This window comes from Schistocerca americana, chromosome 1 (assembly GCF_021461395.2).
Source record: "Schistocerca americana isolate TAMUIC-IGC-003095 chromosome 1, iqSchAmer2.1, whole genome shotgun sequence".
Classification (NCBI taxonomy): domain Eukaryota; kingdom Metazoa; phylum Arthropoda; class Insecta; order Orthoptera; family Acrididae; genus Schistocerca; species Schistocerca americana.
Window position 1 is genome coordinate 970,440,515 of NC_060119.1, and position 19,383 is coordinate 970,459,897.

Here is a 19,383-nt window from a genome sequence, read left to right on the forward strand (position 1 = left end):
TGTAATCCCTTGGAGAAGAAATGTTCGGCAGGTGAAGGAAATAGGATGTGTCCTTTCCAAAGCCACCATCTGACCGTTTTATAAAAGGGAGTCCTTAGTCTGACCATTGTGCAACCTGACTGAGTCTTTCAGGTGCTCTTAAAAAATAAAGGAAAGGACCGGAAATCAGTAGGTGTGATGTACATGTACAGCAAAACGAATGATTATAAGTTCTGAAAAATTGGACGATTTATTCAAGAGAAACAGCTTCACAAACTGAGAAAGTCCACAACGGGTTGCGAAACCTCTGGTCCTTATGCAAGCAGTTATTCACCTCAGCACTGACTGATAGTGTTGTTGGACGTACTCCTGAGAGATATCGTGCCAAATTCTGTCCGATTGATACGTTACGTTGTCAAAATCACGAGATGGCTATGCGGATACTGCTCGAAACGTTTCCAATAGGGGAGAGATCCAGAGTCTTGCTGGCGAAGGTAGAGTTTGGCAAGCAGGAGCACAAGTAGCTGAAACTCTAGCCGTGTGCAGGCAGACATTATCTTGCTTAAATGCAAGCCCAGGATGGCTGGCCACGAAGGGCAATAAAACGGGGCGTAGAATATTATCGAGTTACCGCTGTGCTGTGAAGGTGCCGCGAACATCATTCAAAGGGGTTCTGCTACGAAAAGAAATGGCACACCAGACCACCATTTCTGGTTGGTATTATCCCACTGCTGTCCGGGGCGTCTCAGACACGTCTTTGACCTGTAATATCATTGAATAAAGTACAGCTGTCTTCAGTTATGAGTCACACTTTGAACTGAGCCCAGATGACAAGCGGAGGCGTGTCCGGAGAAGCCCCGCACAGCGGTGGGATGCCAAACCGACTGTCGCCCGCCATACCGCCCGACAGCTGACAGCTGTAAGCGACGACCTGGGATATCGTTTCTTCTTATAGGAGGACCACTTTGGATGTCAATCGCAGCACCCATCAGCACAGCGGTATGTCGACGATATTCTACACTCCATTTTGTTTCCCTTCACGGCAAGCCACACTGGGCTTATATTTCAGCAAGACATGCCCGCCCATACACGGTGAGAGTGTCTACTGTTCGTCTACAATGTTTCCAAACCATACTTTGGCCAGCAAGGTCACCAGATCTCTCTGAAACTGAGAGCATTTGGGGCATTCTGAGTAGAGCCCTGCCACCACATCGGGATTTTGACGATATCAAGCGCCAATTGGACAGAATTTCAAGAGGACATCCAATTACTTATTATAATTAGAGACTCAACAGACAGCATCAAAAACAGTCCCAGAGAGCATCCCAGAGTGCCCCAGAGAGCATCCCAGAGTGCCCCTGAGAGCTAGAACACTAAGAAGAATCGCTTCCCGGCTTTTGGCAAGATCAATGTGTAGTAGTGTTTAATAAATATGGCTGTGTGCGCCGCCATCTTGGCGGGTGACCTAGAAAGGGACTTAGCCGCTGCACGAGGCGCCTGGCGAGGATCGCACTAAGTTTTAACTAAGCGCGATCCGCTGGAAAGACCCGTTTCCGGTGCCGCCATTGCGGTTTATCAGGGCTTCACTTCCTGCCGCGCCCAGCTAGCTTCTAATTATCTGCAGGAAGTGTGACGTATGGCGCAGCTCTCATCAGTATATGCAGGCAGCTACTGCTTGTTTGTACGCTTTCAAAAAATGGTTCAAATGCCTCTGAGCACTATGGGACTTAACATCTGAGGTCATCAGTCCCCTAGAACTTAGAACTACTTAAACCTAACTAACCTAAGGACATCAGACATCCATGCCCGAGGCAGGATTCGAACCTGCGACCGTAGCGGTCGTGCGGTTCCAGACTGTAGCGCTTTTAACCGCTAGGCCACTCCGGCCGGCTGTACGCTTTCAGTTCATTCATATTATGTAGCAGCTGCATTTATTATAACACGAGGCAACTGCATGTTTTACATACCCATGCAGCGTTCTTATTGATTTCTAATATTATGATCATATTATTAATTATTTCTGCAGGAGTTCCGACTCCTGGGGAGGTGGGTGGGTTAATTTTCTTATCTATTATTGGAATAACCATTCCATAAGATCCAGAGTTGGAGCAACGTGTTGTTGACATGGCCAGTTTGTAAAGCTTTGTCACTTGAATAAGTTATCCAGTTTTTCTGATATTATAATCATTTGTTTGTCTGTACATGTACATCACATCTGCCAATATCCGTCCCATTCGGATAATTCCTTCGTGGTGCGTCGTTTTCCTTTGTCTTAAAGTGTAGTCCATGATCTTAAAAATGGCGTTTTAAGGGAGGTGTATATTTGAATTGCACAGAGCGCATCATAATTAACAGCGGAGACTGACGCCACAAGTATGCCACAATAAAACGAAGACCTTACATTAACCGTGGGTCTATAAAATACGGATTGCGAGATAATTCAGTATGTGTAGTTGTGAACGGACATTGATGTCATTGTGAAACAATTTGACAGACAGTACAAATGTATGCGATACGTAAACTTCTCAACTACGTCTTCATCCAATTTGACTAGACTTTCCCCCGTGGCCTGCTTTAGCTAGAAGTACAATAATACTTCAGGAATTTATATTTTACAATTTATTGTACACCTATCAATACTGTTCTCGCCTTGGCAGTGAGTTACAAAGCCAATAATGCCCGGAACATCCCATAAATCTTGAGAAAACAGTAACATTTGACCAACTAGGAAACTACTTTGTACTGAAGCCAGTGGCGGCTCGGAATCATACACCTGAAATTATTTTGCAAAGGGCTCGTTAGGTATCCATCTGTACCCAAGTTTTTGCTTCTATTACATATTCTATTAGATTTTTTATTAAAAAAGGAAAAATAAATAAAAATTTCATACAGCCTGTACTCACATTACTTCTCCACATGGTCAGCACCCAAATTTAAACCTCTGTCGTACGAGCTTTTTTGTTCCTTGATCAAAGAATGGTTCCGCTTGCTGTGTCATCCAGTCGCTGACAGCATCCTTGAGCCGGAGGAGATGAAAGTTGCTCGGTGACAAGTCCGATTATAGGAAGAATGTCGAAAGTTAATTGTCCGCAGTATAGGGCCACATACTGTCGTGAAAAATAATGACTGCTTCAGTAATTATCTCGTGCCGTTTCTTTTGGATTGACATTCTGAATTTCTCACAATTTACTCTCACGAAGATGTTGGAAAAATTTCTTTGCTATCCAAAAAAAAAAAAAAAAAAAAAAAAAGAAAAAAAAGAAAAATGAAAAAAAAGTATTAACTACAGTCTTAACAGAATCTGATTGAGTTTTCGGAACTTATTGACAGAATGAGTCTGTGGCTACTCGCCTGACTGTTCTTTAGTTACAGAATTCACAGACAATACCCATGTATCGTCCGCAGTATGGTTCTGTTCAGAAGTTCATCTTCCTCTCTGTGGTACCGCTAAAGGAATATTAGCGCACACTTTCGACGTTGTGAAAATCAGTTAGATATTCTGTCACCCACACTGCAAAAAAATTATTGTCACCTAACCTCTCTAAGACAGAGTTAACGAGGAATGTCCTTCAAATCCGAGGCACATCTTCAGAAACTTGAGAAATGTAAGCAGATGTCTCGCACGTACAACCTCATCGGTCACATCTGAATGCCTTCGTCACCACTTTCATCACGCACATTTGTGCAGGTAGTCAAGAATTTTCAGCGCCATTCCTTCACAACCCTATCGCCATACGCACGACAAGGCGACATTAATTTCTCCAGCTTGTAGAAAGTCTAATGCAGAACATGTCTCGCAAGTGGCGGAAGACGCGGTAACATCTTGCATTTCAATCGCTCGCTGTTAACACACTGATGAACACAATAGAGATGTGACTGATGCAGCGTAACTTTCGAAGTTTATTTTTCCAACCCCTCAAGCGCCATAAGGCTACAAGTATTTGTTTTTAATAATCAGTCAGATTTAGGAAAGCTCGTGTCGGTATTCCTTGTCAACTGTGATACGCCCCTGAATGTCGTTATACCACTGTGTGCTTTGCTGGCGCCCCGCAGCCGTGGTGGTAGGCAACTCGTCGCTAGTGGAGGCGCCGTCGGAGGACCCGCCGCAGAGGGACGAGGTGCAGCAGCCCGCGCCGCCGCCACCGGCCCCGCCCCCGGCGCCGGGCCAGCCTTCGCCGCCCCCGCGGCCGCCCCAGCCGCCCCCCGCCTCCGCCGGCCAACCGCAGCCGCAGCCGCAGCCGGAGGTGGCGTCCCCCGGCTACATCGGGCCCGTCATCAGCTCGCTGTCCACAGTGATCGTGCTGCTGGCCGCCTCCATCCTACTCATCGTGCTGCGCCACCGCCGCCTCAAGGCCGCCGCCGCCAACGCCTCCCCGCTGCCGCCCCCGCACGGATCAACCGTGGCTGCCTTCTCTCCCGGAGATAAGGCGGGAGGCATCAAGGTGGGTAGCAGACCAGCACCACTGCTTTCTGGCATGTTCACCACTACGATAAGCACTCCCCTTAGCCGTTGTGTCAGCCAGAATGTTTAGTGTGTCCTTGGCAACAATACAGTAGCCGTAGGCTGCTGAGGGACTGTCGACGTAATCTGCTGTTGCTTGTTGAAATATCTGAGGTGTTTGGGGAAACAAGGGAATGATAAAAACATATGTTAGTTCATTTCCTTTTGCAGTCTCCTGAGATCTGAAGAATCAGCGATCTGTGGCCGTGCGGTTCTAGGCGCTTCAGTCTGGAACCGCGTGACCGCTACGGTCGCAGGTTCGAATCCTGCCTCGAGCATGGATGTGTGTGAAGTCCTTAGGTTGGGTAGGTTTAAGTAGTTCTAAGTTCTAGGGGACTGATGACAACAGATGTTAAGTCCCATAGTGCTCGGAGCCATCTGAACCATTTTTGATAAGATTCGATGATGACATTGCTATCTTCTGGAGAAGTAGAATAGAGTTACAGGATCTGTTGAACAGAATGAACATCCTAATGAGTACAGAATACTGGTTGAGAGCAGACCGTGAAAAAGATTAAGTAATGAGAAGTAGCAGAAATGAGAATATCTAGAAAGAAAACGTCAAAGTAGCTGGCCTTAATGTGAGGAAACGATTTCTGCGAATGTACGTTTCCTAGCACAGCATTTTTTGATAGGGAACAGAAAAGAATAGAAGTTTATAAGGAGAGGTGCTATACTAGAATGTTGAAAATCAGGTCGACTTTTGAGGTAAGGAAGCAGGAAGTAGAGAAGAATATATTGAAACAACTGACAAGAAGAAGGCCAGGATGACAGGGCATGCGTTAAAGCATCACGGAATAACATCCTAGGTACTAGAGCGTACTGTAGAGGATAAACACTGAAGTGGTTGGGTGGAGGGGGTCAGACATAGATTGGAATTCATGCAGCATATAATTGAGGACGTAGGGTGCATGTGCTTACTTTGAAATGAAGAAGTTAGCGCAGCAGGGGCATACATGGGAGGCCGTACCAAACCAGTCAGAAGACTGATGACTCAAAAAAGTCAAAAGACTAGGCACCTGTTATTGCCTCCCAACAGTGAATCGCAGAACTCCTACAAATCGCCCATACGTATAACACAATGAAGACGGCAAAAGCAGCAATAACAACATCAGTGGCTTCTACCTACAATTTAACACAAGATGTCTTAATTTTTGCTCAAATTTTTTTTGACAGGAGTAATTTTCTCTTTTTTCCCCTTTCTTTACTAATTAATAATGAAAATACTCTATTACAGCTAAGATGATACTACGTCACGTCACTGTAACTACTTATAGTATTAGACTGCACCTACTTACCATACAGAACTATAGCTCCTACTGCGGTGAACTAATTGAAACAGATTAGAAACAGTAATGAGACTAGCTTTTTGTCTGCAACAATTCAAAACCCAAACCATCGCAACCTTTTCCCGCAGGTACAGCCGGGCATTTCCTTGGGCATTGCAGAGGGGGATGTTGTGGAATCTACCTCTTCCATAGTTTGTCCGTTTCCTCATCCCCAAGGACAACTAATCTGTTGGTAGAGATAATAGTTGTTGCCGCTGAGAGGCGCAGTTCTAATTCCTTGGGTGACGTGTCTCGTCCCACTGCTGGATTTCGACTCTGATGTTACTATCGCTGCAACTGTTGACCACAGCTGTATTCACTGTGTTGCACCTCGATGTTCCGTCGCAGCATCCCGCAGTGCATTAAACTGGGGGGGGGGGGGGGGGGGGGGCTGGCGATGTTTTCTATGACCCGCTAAGTTGCCTCGCAACGCACTGTCTCCTTTATAATCAGTCTTCCGTGCCGATTCAGTTCCCGACAATCGGTATCAGCGTATATGCCCATTTATATTCACCATAAACAAAATACGTTGGGAAGTTTATCTTCGCCCAGTTCGAAGTCAGTAAGCGACGTAAGACCCATGACCCGTCAAGAAGTAACCGAAACAGGTGAAGAAGATGAAGGAGAACTATGCTACTATGTTCTTCTGTCATTCAGCTGTACAACATAAAGCGCCCTAAGTAGACTTTTATGTCACATTTATGGGTCCACCTGTCAAACACCTGAATAACAACCATTCGCGGCGCCTGCAACCGCGACACGTGCAGGAAGAGAGTCGGCGAGTTCTGGAAGGTAGCGACAGGCATGTGGGGGCACACCGATTCCAGTGCCGTGGCCAGGTGCCGTAGGTTTCTCGAGTGGGGATCCGTGACGCGAACAGCCCGATCGAGAATTCTCGGTTGGGTTTAAATGCGGTGAATTTGGTGGCAGAGGAGTACGGTAATCTTATCCTGTGCTTTTCAAACCGACCACGTTCACACCGAGCTGCGTCCCACGTCGCATTGTCCTGCTAGCAGTTGCCATCGCCCGAGGAAAAACAAACTGCATGTAGAGGTGGATGTGATCTCCAAGGATAGGTACATACTTGAGTTGATGCTTTTTGCCCTCTAGAATGACGAGATCATCGGGGGAATGATGCTAAAACATTTCCAGTCCATAACGATCGTTCCTGCGGCCTGGAACCCTCCCACGATTGTTCCAGGTGTTTGCTTTCGGTCCTACAGAGCACAAAACGCGATTTAACTGAATAGGCCGGCAGTCGCTACTCAATGGACGTCCAGGTGCGGCAATGGCGTGCAAATTCCAGCCTGACGTTCGTTGAGGGTACACTGCTGGTAGCACCGTAGTTCGTCTGGACAGTCACTTGTTCAACAGTTGCGCGTCTATTTGCCCGTACACGTCTCTGCAGCTGCCGTTATATCCCCCATTGAGCACCACAGTTTTCTCGGCGCTGACTTCGGATGGCATCACTTTGCCATGCACGGTAGGCTTTAACCACGGCGGCACGAGAGCAGTTTACAAACTTAGCCTTTTCTGAAAGGCTCCCACTCTTGGCCCGGAAGCCGATGACCATGCCGTTTTCGATATCAGATAAATCTCTTTTTTTCCTAATTACGATGATGGCTGTAGTGATTTGCGCGTCCCCCTGACACGCTTTATATACCCTCCACAGCCAGTGCTGTGAATGGTTATTGCACGCTGACGTCGAACATACGCGGTGGCGTCATTAATGTGACCGGTCCGCGTAAATGTAACTGCTTCCGAATTTTCCATTTAGTCGTTTATAATTTGCCGTGCTCTGGATTTGGGATTAAGTATGTCGTTACGAATGACTTGGTGGGGGATACCGGCAGCTGTATGACTTAACAATACGGCCAGGCGGTGGGCGGTGTCTGACAGCCGCTGAGCGGCGACCGCGGCAGATGGCTCAATCGGCGACTCGGCTGCTCCTCGGCCGACGCGCCGCCGCACGCGATCTGCCGTGATGCTTCCGTCCGCTGCAGCCGCCTGGCACGCCAAGCCACTGTATAATGGCTCTGGGATTACCAGTAAACGCACTCCTCCAGGGCCGCTCACCACCATCGATCTCCGTTCGTAAAAATCTCATTTACTTGTCTCTCAACCTTTCCCGCCTGGAAGCGGGGCGCACAGTGTTATAGGCAAATTGAAAAACAAATTACAAACAGCACTCCACCTTCTAGCTATTATACCAAAAAGTTCTGATTCTGGGATGAATTAATGTAGCAGTGTACGGAGTCTAGTTTCCAGATTATCCTTTCAAATGAAACGGAGTCCGGTATTCTACGTGTTTAGTTTCACCAGTGACGTAACGTAACGTAAGAGTCGGCAAATCAATAGACGATGCCATCAACCATGCCCTACAGTTGTTTATACTACAACTCAGAAGTACAACATGGCAATAATTATTGACATTCCGGGGATATTTGATAAACTCTGGTGACCCACAATGTTTCAGAGGTTAAGTCATCTGTAGGTAACGCAATTACTGTAAAGATCGAGTAGTCGATTGGCAGATGGACAGCCAGAAATTAATTAAAAGAACTACCAAATGCTGTCCTCAAGGGCGATCTGCAGCCACATCTTCTGGGACATAACACTCGAACCCCTCCTGCTACTTCCAGATGGGGATGACAGGTCAGACGGAATTGCCTCCTACGCACGTAACCTACTAGTTGTTGTCACCAGATAGAAGAGAAAGCCAGTGAAATATTACAAACGATTACACAATGGTGTCACAACAATAAATTCAGTATAGCCGAAAACAAAACAACATTCATATTACTGAAAGTACCACTCCAAAAGAACCCGTCAGTTAAAATTTGGGCCACAAACATCAAACAAACACATGTTACGCGCCATCTTGGGGAACACATAGACGAGAAATTGAATTGCTACAAATATATAATGCTAACAACTGACAAAGCAGAAGAAATAGTACATGAACTGGTGAGGCTAACTTCAAAACAGTACAGACTACCTGTACCAATCATACGGACAAGCCACTGTGCGCTCTTCGAAGCAATACTCAGCTTCGCATCTAACACGTGGGCACACAGACTGGACCTGGTCACCAACAAAGCGTCAGTTAGACGAGGGCGGGGAAGTGTCCCAGCTTCGGCTATCTGGAGCCTTCGGCACCAACTCAATGGGTGCACTGTGTGTGGTGCTCGGAATATGCCCCATAGATATCAGGATCAAAACAGAACTGCAGGGCACAGTTTAAATCTGGGGAGACTTGATAAGGTACACAAACAGTAATTGTTGTACCGATACAGACGACACGTTACTTTAAAAGCTGGCGTTTGGATATGTGGCAAGGTGAGTGTGATGTAGGTGACAAGGAACGTGGACTTCACGACGTTTTCCCTGACGTAAGGGAGCGGTTGAGAATGAAACTTATCGATCCCAGCCGCAGGTGTGGTACATGTCTTAATCTGACAGACACCTACAAGCACATGCAGGGAGGAATGATCTCCAAAACACACTGTCTTCTTCTGCGAGCAATACGCGAGCAGCAGATATACACTACACTTAGATCACACAGATATAGACATACATATATACACAGCAATATGAGACAAAGAACAGTGAGCACAATTAAACGCATTGACAAACAGTATTTCAGAAACAACACGTAATCAGTACCTGGGGACACGACATAACAGACATGTGTAAATGCAACGTAATAACAATCTCCAGAGGGCGGGCAGCAACACTCCCAGTTTCAGCGAAAACAATGACAGTGAAGAGGAACAGGAGGAGTAAGGTGAGATCTAACATTAAATAAGCATTAAAAGCTGACCATCTAGCCGAGAAAGCAAAAAATGTTGTACAAGGATGAGAACATAAAGTTAATAAATTGGGTTAGCAATAGTATTTCTCTACTACTAACTAAACTTTTTTGTTGTGACTGGCGGTCAACACCTCGAAGAAACCATTCCGAGTTATTCACCGCCAGTGACAGTCGGTGGTGGCATTAACAAATCTCACCTCTGTCCTATCATCATTTTATATTCTTTTTAAAACAACAAAATTTTATTTATATTTGAACCATAAATCATCGTTATTTTAAAAAGTATTAATCTCTGTAAATGTTGTAGATAAATACAAAAGAAAAGAAAACTGAAAAAAAATTAAAAAGGAAAGTGCAGCATGTACGACCTGTTTTACAACATCACGTAACAGGTCTATAATCTGTCAATTAATAATAAATAATAATCTGCATCTACATCTACATGGATGCTATGCAAATCACATTTAAGTGCCTGACAGAGGATTCATAGAACCACCTTCACAATTCTCTATTAGTACGATGTAGTGTAGCGCGCAAAAACGATGAACACCTATAACTTTCCGTACGAGCTTTGATTTCCCCGCCGCTCGGCATTAGCCGAGCGGTCTAGGGCGGGACAGTCCTGGACTGTGCGGCTGGTCCCGGCGGAGGCTCGAGTCCTCCCTCGGGCATGGCTGTGTGTGTATGTCCTTAGGATAATCTATGTTAAGTAGTGTGTAAGCTTAGGGACTGATGACCTTAGCAGTTAAGTCCCATAAGACTTTACACACATTTTTTTCTGATTTCCCTTGCTTTATCGTGGTGATTGTTCCTCCCTATGTAGGTCGGTGTCAACAAAATATTTTCGCATTCGGAGAAGAAAGTTGGCGATTGGAATTTCGTAAGAAGATTCGTCACTACGAAAAATGCCTTTCTTTTAATGATGTCCAGCCCAAATCCTATATAATTTCTGTGACACTCTCTCCCATATTTCGCTATAATACAAATCGTGCCGCCTTTCTTTAAACTTTTTAGATGTACTCCGTCAGTCCTATCTGGTAAGGATCCCATAACGCGCAGTAGTATTCTGAAAGAGGACGGACAAGCGTATTGTAGGCAGTCCCCTTAGTAGGTCTGTTACACTATCTAAGTGCCCAGCTAATAAAACGTAATCTTTGGTTAGCCTTCCCCACAACATTTTCCATGTGCTCCTTCCAATTTAAGTTGTTCGTAATTGTAATACCTAGGTATTTAGTTGAATTTGTGGCTTTTAGAGTAGACTGATTTATCGTGTAACCGGAGTTTAACGAGTTCCTTTTAGCACTCATGTGGATGATCTCACATTTTTCGTTATTTAGGGTCAACTGCCAGTTTTCGCACCAGCAGCTTAACGTGTTCTGCTGTATTTTCTAGTTTGCAGATAAATTTGCCAAGTCATAAGGGAACGGAAGGTAATTGTTATAGAAACTCTGTTTAGGTACCTCCTGCAAGGACTTAGTCCACTAAACCCTCAGTCCCTCCCTGTCCACTCCTTGCCCACATCCCGTTCTCAAGTCACCTTCCCTGAAGTACAAGCGAGCGGAAGTGGTGACAGTTCGCCCTTCTATTTCTAAGTTATTTAAATTTCCTTACGGAGATACATGGTGAACTACATTTCCAATTTCCCCTTCGTGTTCAACAATTCGAAAATCTATTTGTTCCGCTAGCCTGGTCTGAACTTTATTGGAGGGTTCCTCTTGCTCTATTGATAGAATAAAATTAGTCACCAGCATATAACAAGGCATACTTTTTGTTGTTGAGATAATGAATCAATGCCGTGTTATTCATAAGGAATCGCTCTGGTGCCTCAGATATTTTGCATACAGGCAATTCGTTTATCTATGGTTAATTGTACTGTTACACGGATTACGATCTGCAGTGCTTTAGACACCACGTCAAATTCTAACGTAAAAGTCTGCTAGAATACAAGAACGTTTATGATGCTACATCTACACTAGACTTTCCAGGGTATTGTTTTTATTAATTTTATTCAATATGTCATATTAAATCCAATTTCAGACTTCTTAATATTTACCTTAGAATTATGTTTGAAGTTGCAATGAACACATCTCACCAGCGCAACTTTTTTGGTGTACCTGGTTTTCTTGTATTCTGTTTTAGGGTCTTTAATGTAAATTCATTGAAAACATAATATTCCTCTTTAACTATCATAGCCTCCATTGTGTCTTCTTCATACTTCAGCAAAGCACCTTCTGAGGCCTTGGGAAAAGAAAACCTCCATGCCAGGTCTGCTACACACTTCGAGCCGTCAAAACACACACTACTGCCTATTGTATATTATTCTTGTCAGCAAGTTGGATGCAGCTGTTAAGCTAATTGTTCAATAATTCTTTCAGTTATCAGCTCTTGCAGTCTTTGGAATTGCGTGGATGATATTTCTTCGAAAGACAGATGGAATGTCGCCGGACTCAAACATTCTACACACCCACATGAATAATCGTATTGTTGCCCCTTCCCCCAATGATTTTAGAAATTCTGATGGAACATTGTCTCTCCCTTGTGCAATATTTCATCTTAAGTCCTCTAAAGGTCTCTTAAATTCTGATGCTGATACTGGATCCCCCATCTCTTCTAAATCAATTCTTCTTCCATCACGTCAGACAAATCTTCCTCCTCATACAGTCCTACTCTTTCCATCCATCCACTCTCTCCTCTGCATTTAACAGTGGAATTCCAACTGAACTCTTAATATTCCACCCTTGTATTTAATTTCACCGAAGGTTACTATGACTTACCTATATGCTGAGTCAGTTTTTCCGACAAAAATTTCTTTCCCGATTTCTTCACATTTTTCATGCAGCCAATTCGTCATAGCTTCCCCGCACTTCCTACTTATTTCACTCCTCAGCGTCTTGAATTTCTGCACACATGAATCGCCCTGAATATTTTTGTACTTCCTTCCTTCATCGATCAACTGAAGTATTTCTTGTGTTACCCACGGTTTCTTCTCAGTTACCTTCTTTGTACCAATGTTTTTCTTTCCAACTTCCGCAGTTGCCCTTTTTAGAGATGTCCATTCCCTTTCAGCTGTACTGCCAACTGGAATATTCGCTATTGCTCTACCTATTGCCTTAGAGAACTTCAGGCGAATCTCGCCAATCTTTAATACTTCCGTATTCCACTTCTTTGAGTATTGATTCTTCCTGGCTAATCTCTTAAAATTCAGCCTACTCTTCATCACTCCTAAATCGTGATGTTAGTCTATATCTGCTCCAGGGTACTCCTTACAATCTAGTATCTAATTTCGGAATCTCTGTTTGATCATAATGTAATCTAGCTGAAATCTTCCCGTATCACTCGCCCTTTTCCAAGTGTACCTCCTTCGCCTGTGGTTCTTGAAAAGAGTATTCTTACTAGCTGAAATTTATTACATACCTCAATTAGCCTTTCTCCTCTCGCATTCCTTGTCCCAAGCCAATAATGTAACCTTTTCTTCTACTCATTCCCCTACAACTGCATTTCAGATCCCCATGACTATTAGAATCTCATCTAGCTTAACATACTGTATTACACTTTCGGTATCCTCACACACCTTACCTCTTCATCTTCAGCTTGCGACTTCGGCATGTATACCTGGACTATCGTTGCCGGTGCTGGTTTGCAGTCTATTCTGATAAAAACAACCTTATCACTGAACTGTTCACAGTAACATACTCCCTGTTCTACCTTCGTGTTCATAACTAATCCTGCCCCAGTTATACCATTTTCTGCTGCTCTTCATATTACCCTATACTCATCTGACGACAAAACTGCGTCTTCTTTACATTTAACTTCACATATCAACACTGAGCCTTTGCATTTCCATTTTAAGATTTTTTACCTTCCCTACCACGTTCAAACTTCTCACATTTCAAGCCTCGACTTACAGAACGTTGTCCTTTTGTTGGTTATTCAATAATTTTCTTGTGGTTACCTCCCCTTAGGCACTCCTCTCCCGGAGATCTGAATGGGGGTCTTTTTCGGAGTCTTTTGCGACTGGAGAGATCATCATGAACCTTTTTCATTTACAGTCCACATGCCCTATGGGTACACGTTATGTATTATTAACGCAGTGGTTTCCGTTGCCTTTCGCTTCCAGATGCCGTTGATATTTGCTGATTCTACCGCCTTTAGGGGCAGTTTCCCACCCGAAGGACGAGACAGTGCCCTGAACTTCTGTCCCCTCCTCCGCCCTCTTTGACAAGGCCGTTGGCAGAACGAGGGTGACTTCTTATCCAGGAAGTCTTTGGCCGCCAAAATAGTTTATTAATCATAATTAAAGCGTTGGCGGGTTTCGAACCTGGGGTCGAGGACGTTTTGATTATTAATTAAAGACGCTAGCACTAGACCACAGGTGCAGAGTGGATGTGGATGTGTCAGATGACGATCAGTTTGGCTTTAGGAATGGTAAAGCCACCAGAGAGGCATTCAGACTATGCGGCTGATAATGGAAGCAAGACTAAAGAAAAATCAAGACATATGATTTATCACCTGGAAAAAGCGTTCGACAATGTAAAATGGTGCAAGACATTCGAAATTTGGAGAAAAATAGGTATAAGCTATAGGGAAAGGAGGGTAACACACAATACGAACAAGAGCCTAGACGGAATAACACGAGTGGACGACCAATAACGAAGTGCTAGGATTGAAAAAGGTGTAAGACAGGGATGTAGTTTTTCACCAGCCTCTTCAATCTGTACGTCGAAGAAGCAATGATGGAAGTAAAAGGAAGGTTCATGTGTGGAATTAAAATTCAAGGTGGAAGGACGTAAATGATACGATTCGCTAATGACATTGCTATCCTGAGTGAAAGTGATGAAAAATTAAATGATCTGTTGACTGGAATGGTCTAATAGGCACAGAATATGGATAGAGAATAGATCGAAGAAAAGACGAAAGTAATGAGAAGTATCAGAAATGAGAAAGGCGAGAAACTTAACATCAGGATTAATGGTTACGAAATAGGTGAAGTTGAGCAATTCTGCTACCTAGGCAGCAAATTTTAGCGATGACGAACGGACCAAGGACGACATCAGAAGCAGACTAGCGCTGGCAAAAAGGGAATTCCTGGCCCTGAGGTCTCCTAGTATCAAACATAGTTCTTAATTTGAGGAAAAACTTTCTGACAGTGTACGTTTGGACCTTACCATCGTATGGTAGTGAAACATGGACTGTGGGAAAACAACAACAAAAGAGAATCAAAGCAGACTACATGCGAATGTTGAAAATTAAGTGGACTGATAAGGTAAGGAATGAAGAGGTTACGCGCAGAGTCAGCGAGGAGAGGAATATGTGGAAAACACTGACAACGAGAAGGAACAGGATGATAGGACACCTGTTAAATCATCAGAGAATGACTTCCATGGTACTAAAGGGAGGAGTAGAGAGCAAAAACTGTAGGGGAAGACAGATTGGAATACATCTAGCAAATAATTGAGGACGTAGGTTGCAAGTGTTACTCTGAGATGAAGAGCGTGGCACGGGAGAGGAATTCGTGGCAGACCGCATCAAACCAGTGACAAGACTGAAAAAAAAAAATAGAAAATCTGCGTCGTGTTCCATGTGCGAGCACTTCGTCACAAGGTTGTTCATGATGTTTCGTGTAACAGTCATTACGTGAATAACTGAAAAGATTAGTAAACCACATGACTTAATGACATTAGAAAAAACTCACAAAGAACCATGTAACTCAACGTTATTTTAAAACTATATTCCTGAAGGAAATAGGAAGGTAACTTTAGTTTCATGTGTAGTGGAAAGGAAAGTTAGCCAAGCACTTTCGTAGTTTCGAAGTCGAATGTGAGCGGCGGCTCGGCTTAACAGCTCTTGCTGCAGCGCCGATCAAAGCCACCTGCGGCTACTTGCAGTGATTGCGTTGCTGCTCGCCTTACGGCGTCAATCAAACCAACCCACCTGCCAATAGTTGCGCCGTGACTGCTGAGGCCACAGCTGCTGCTCTCGCTGCCTGCTGTGTTCCTGTAACACAAGCGACTGGTATTCGGTAGCTAGCAGTTCCGAAGCGAGTCCTTTCGCCCTGCCACATTCTACTTTAAAGCTGAAATTGCTTTTTTTGTATATAAAGCCTCGCAGCCTGTACATAACTTTGGAATGGAGGGTCTCAATTACCAGTAGTTACACTTCATTGTGTTTCTATCCGTATCCGGTGAAAAAGTAAATAGTAGTGTTCACCAGTTGGTTATTATAGTATATCTTCTTGTAAAAATGCTACTTACCATCCCGAACACTGATATTACACAAAAAGACTGTCGTCAGTTAAGAACATCTAGTGCCCTGCATAAGACACACAATTTCTATACTCTACAACCTAAAAGTCTTCTCGCTCGGGTAAACCCTGAAACACGTTTCTACACTGCTGGCCACCGTAAATGCAACACCAAGAAAGACAAGAGGCAGCACAACAAAATTTATTTTGTAGATAACATGTTGACCAAGTATCAAATGATTACGTTTACAGACGTCGGTGACATGTGGTTCCTGCCTGAATCAGTAGCCAGAGTAGCCGCTATTGTTGGAGATCACCGCTGCCACACGTCTCGGCATTGAGTCAAAGAGACATTGGATGTGTTCCTGGGGTACAGCAGCCCAAGCAGCTTCCACACGTTGCCAAAGATCATCTGGTGTGGCAGCTGGGGATGTCATCTGGGTCACTCGTTGAGCAACCATGGACCACATGTTTTCTATCGGCGAAAGATCCGGAGAGCGAGCCGGCCAGGGAAGCAGTTCAATCTGGTTATTGACGAAGAACCTTTGGACAATGCGTGCCATGTGTGGTCGCGCATTATCCTGTTGAAATATGGCTGTGGCCGAGCCCTGAAGGTAAGGAAGGACAACTGGCTCCAGCACCTCGGATATGAAGCGCCGGCTATTTAAAGTACCGGCAATGCGTACTAGAGGCGTGCGAGAGTAATAGCCAATACCGCCCCATACCATAATACCCGGTGCAAGACCAGTGTCGCGGTGCATAATGCAGCTGTCCAGCATCCTCTCTCCACGGTGTCTCCACACTCGAATCCGACCATCGTGGTGCTGCAGACAGAAGCGTGCCTCGTCAGTAAAGACAACGTCATTCCATTCTGCCGTCCACATCAGTCTGTCATCACACCATTGGCGACGGAGACGTCTGTGGTTCTGCGTCGATGGTAGACGAAGCAATGGACGTCTTGCGGACAGACCACTCTGCTGTAAACGGCGTCGAATGGTACGCGCAGACACTGGATGATCCGTTACAGACGCAATGTGCTGTGCTATGGTTCGGGATGTCACTGAGCGATCCGTCACTGCCATGCGCACAATTTGCCCATCAGCACGTGCAGTGGTGCACCGAGGTGAATGCGATCGACCACGCTGGTCCGTCGCACCCTCCTGCATTTCCGCATTACAGTTGTTTGGTTTCGTCCAACACGACTAGCGATTTCTCTGTATGATAATCCACAATCTCGTTAAGCCACTATCCTACCTCTGTCGAACTCGGATACTTGATCAAACGATGTTCGCTGTTGTCTACGAGGCATAACTGATCGTCTTGTGAAACAACCACAAGGTAAACACACGTGCCGAACGTACACTCGTCGAAATCGCCAAGCCTTAAATGGCACTATGAGGTGGCGCCACAGGCGCGCGTGATGTGCGTCTGCGCTGAAATTCTAATCAGTTGCATATCTCATCGCTGCAAACCCGTGGTGTAATTTTCACTTGATTCGGATGCTTCCTTCAGGGTATAGCATTTACGGTGGCCAGCAGTGTACATACATTACTTGAAAATTTTTAACTAACAGCTGACACCTGCTAAGAACCAACTGCCAATTGCTATGGAAAAACCGACAATTGCTACGGAACACCTTACCAATGATAGTTTAAGGAAATGTAGAGGACTGGACGAGTTAACTGAAACTTAGCCTGTGCACAATCGCTTTGTATGCATTCTACATTTCATATAGTATGGTGTTTGACGAAGATTGTGGTGGAACTGGTTAGTGCGACATTGTACGTATTACGTTATCATGTGGGCAAGACATCATTTCAGTGATCAGGATCTTGGGCGAACAGTTGGATGGCTCGAAGGCGGTCAAACTGTTACTACTGTGGCCATTGAAAGGGGCGTGTTAAAAAATATCATCTCACGATTAAAATATTCCGCTGAATATGCGAGCGATCGCAGACGCAGCACCATACCGCAGGAGGATCGATAGGCATCCCCAGTGACGAAAACGAAAAGACATCACACTCCTAATCAGATCGCTGCAGACCTTGAAACAGTTACCGGTTCATGTGTCTCTGCCAGAACCATTTCGCAGCGATTAAACAGGCTGTCTTGTATGCTCGGAAGCCTGTCAAATGCATCCCAATTCATCGACGACATCACCAAGAAAAAGTTCCTTGTTACAAGAAAAATGTTTTTAGGGGTCAGCAACTGTGATCCAGAGTAACGTTCTGCGATGAGTACCGTATCACCGTGGCAAGTGTTTCTAGCTATCAGTTAGCGTGGAGAGAGAAAGGAACTCGTTACACACCACAGAATGTTCATGAACGTCATCAGTATGGTCTAGATAGGAGTTACTTACAGTAACTAACAGTACCACTGCGTATCCTTGCGCGAACTACCGATGCAGCACAGTGGTAGTGCAGGAAGATTATTCTGCATCATGTCCGTCTGTTTTGAAATGCAGTGGAGCCCGACTTTCCGTTTACAGACGACAATGTCCGCCCATATAGGACCTCTGACATGATAGACGTACTGAAGAGTGAAGGTATTAAACGTATGGAATGTCTGCGTGCTCCCAGCACCTAAACCCTGTGGAACATGCCTATGATGCTCTTGGTAGACGTGTTTCTGAACGAAAAACCCCTCCCCGAATAGAATATGAATTAAAAACCGACTTCAGAAAGGAGTGGGACAATATCCTGCAACGCCTCCTCAACAGTTTGGTAGCCACCGTGAATAAAGTTGCAAAATCCGCATTACTGACCGAGGAGGGATTAGAGTCTGATATCGGCCTTCTTGTTGGCAGTCTGACTTGCCTCAAACATTAATGTTACTTGTCTCTGTTATCTTGCTTCCCCAAGCGGTAAAATCTGTACCAATTTTGGTTTAAATATACCACTCAACCTCTATTATGTATGTAATAAGTTTCATGTCGTCCACCATTGGTTGCGATTATGTCTTTGTTCCTTAGCATATTTTCTCCTGATATTCTTTTGTGTTAATCTTGGCTGGACAAAATATTTCTTTCCAGTCAGATTTGGTGTTTCTCCAACTTTGTGTTAGTTTTATGACCCTTCTTCTTCATCTCCATCCTCATCATTAGCACTGGTTAATCAGCGTACCATTTGACTGCGTTATTGACGCCTGTGAATGGGATCGAGTACGATGCTGCCGAGCTTAACCAGAATGGCATCTCTTGCTTTCAGTTCCCCTTCTTAGAAAAACTGCGGAGTAGCTTAGACGTACCATAGCAGCTTCAGTTACAAACGGCGATGGTATGAAAATACTACTCATACAGGCTTGTGAACTTTGTACAAAATTTTCCTTGATATTTACTACAGAAGCGTATTACCCCGACATCATTGTTCGTTTTCATGTTCGCGTGAAGTCTGGATTCAAAGGATAACTTGATTAAAATATTATTGCCAATGTGTTGTGTATTCATAATGTTCATATATTAAATTCTTGTCAACATTTTTGAGCATACAGTACACTAAACAGTATTCGTATAGTGAATGAA

At 44.5% G+C, this 19,383-nt stretch overlaps 1 protein-coding gene across 1 annotated transcript in view; it reads left to right on the top strand.

Moving 5' to 3' along the window:
- Window positions 1–19,383, top strand: part of LOC124595630 (discoidin domain-containing receptor tyrosine kinase B-like) — an 811,748-nt gene that overhangs the window by 734,383 nt on the left and 57,982 nt on the right. Inside the window, exons 10-11 of the mRNA XM_047134455.1 lie at window positions 4,033–4,124; window positions 4,182–4,421. Of these exons, the coding sequence (XP_046990411.1) occupies window positions 4,033–4,124; window positions 4,182–4,421 (332 nt within the window). The remainder of the gene's footprint in view (window positions 1–4,032; window positions 4,125–4,181; window positions 4,422–19,383) is intronic.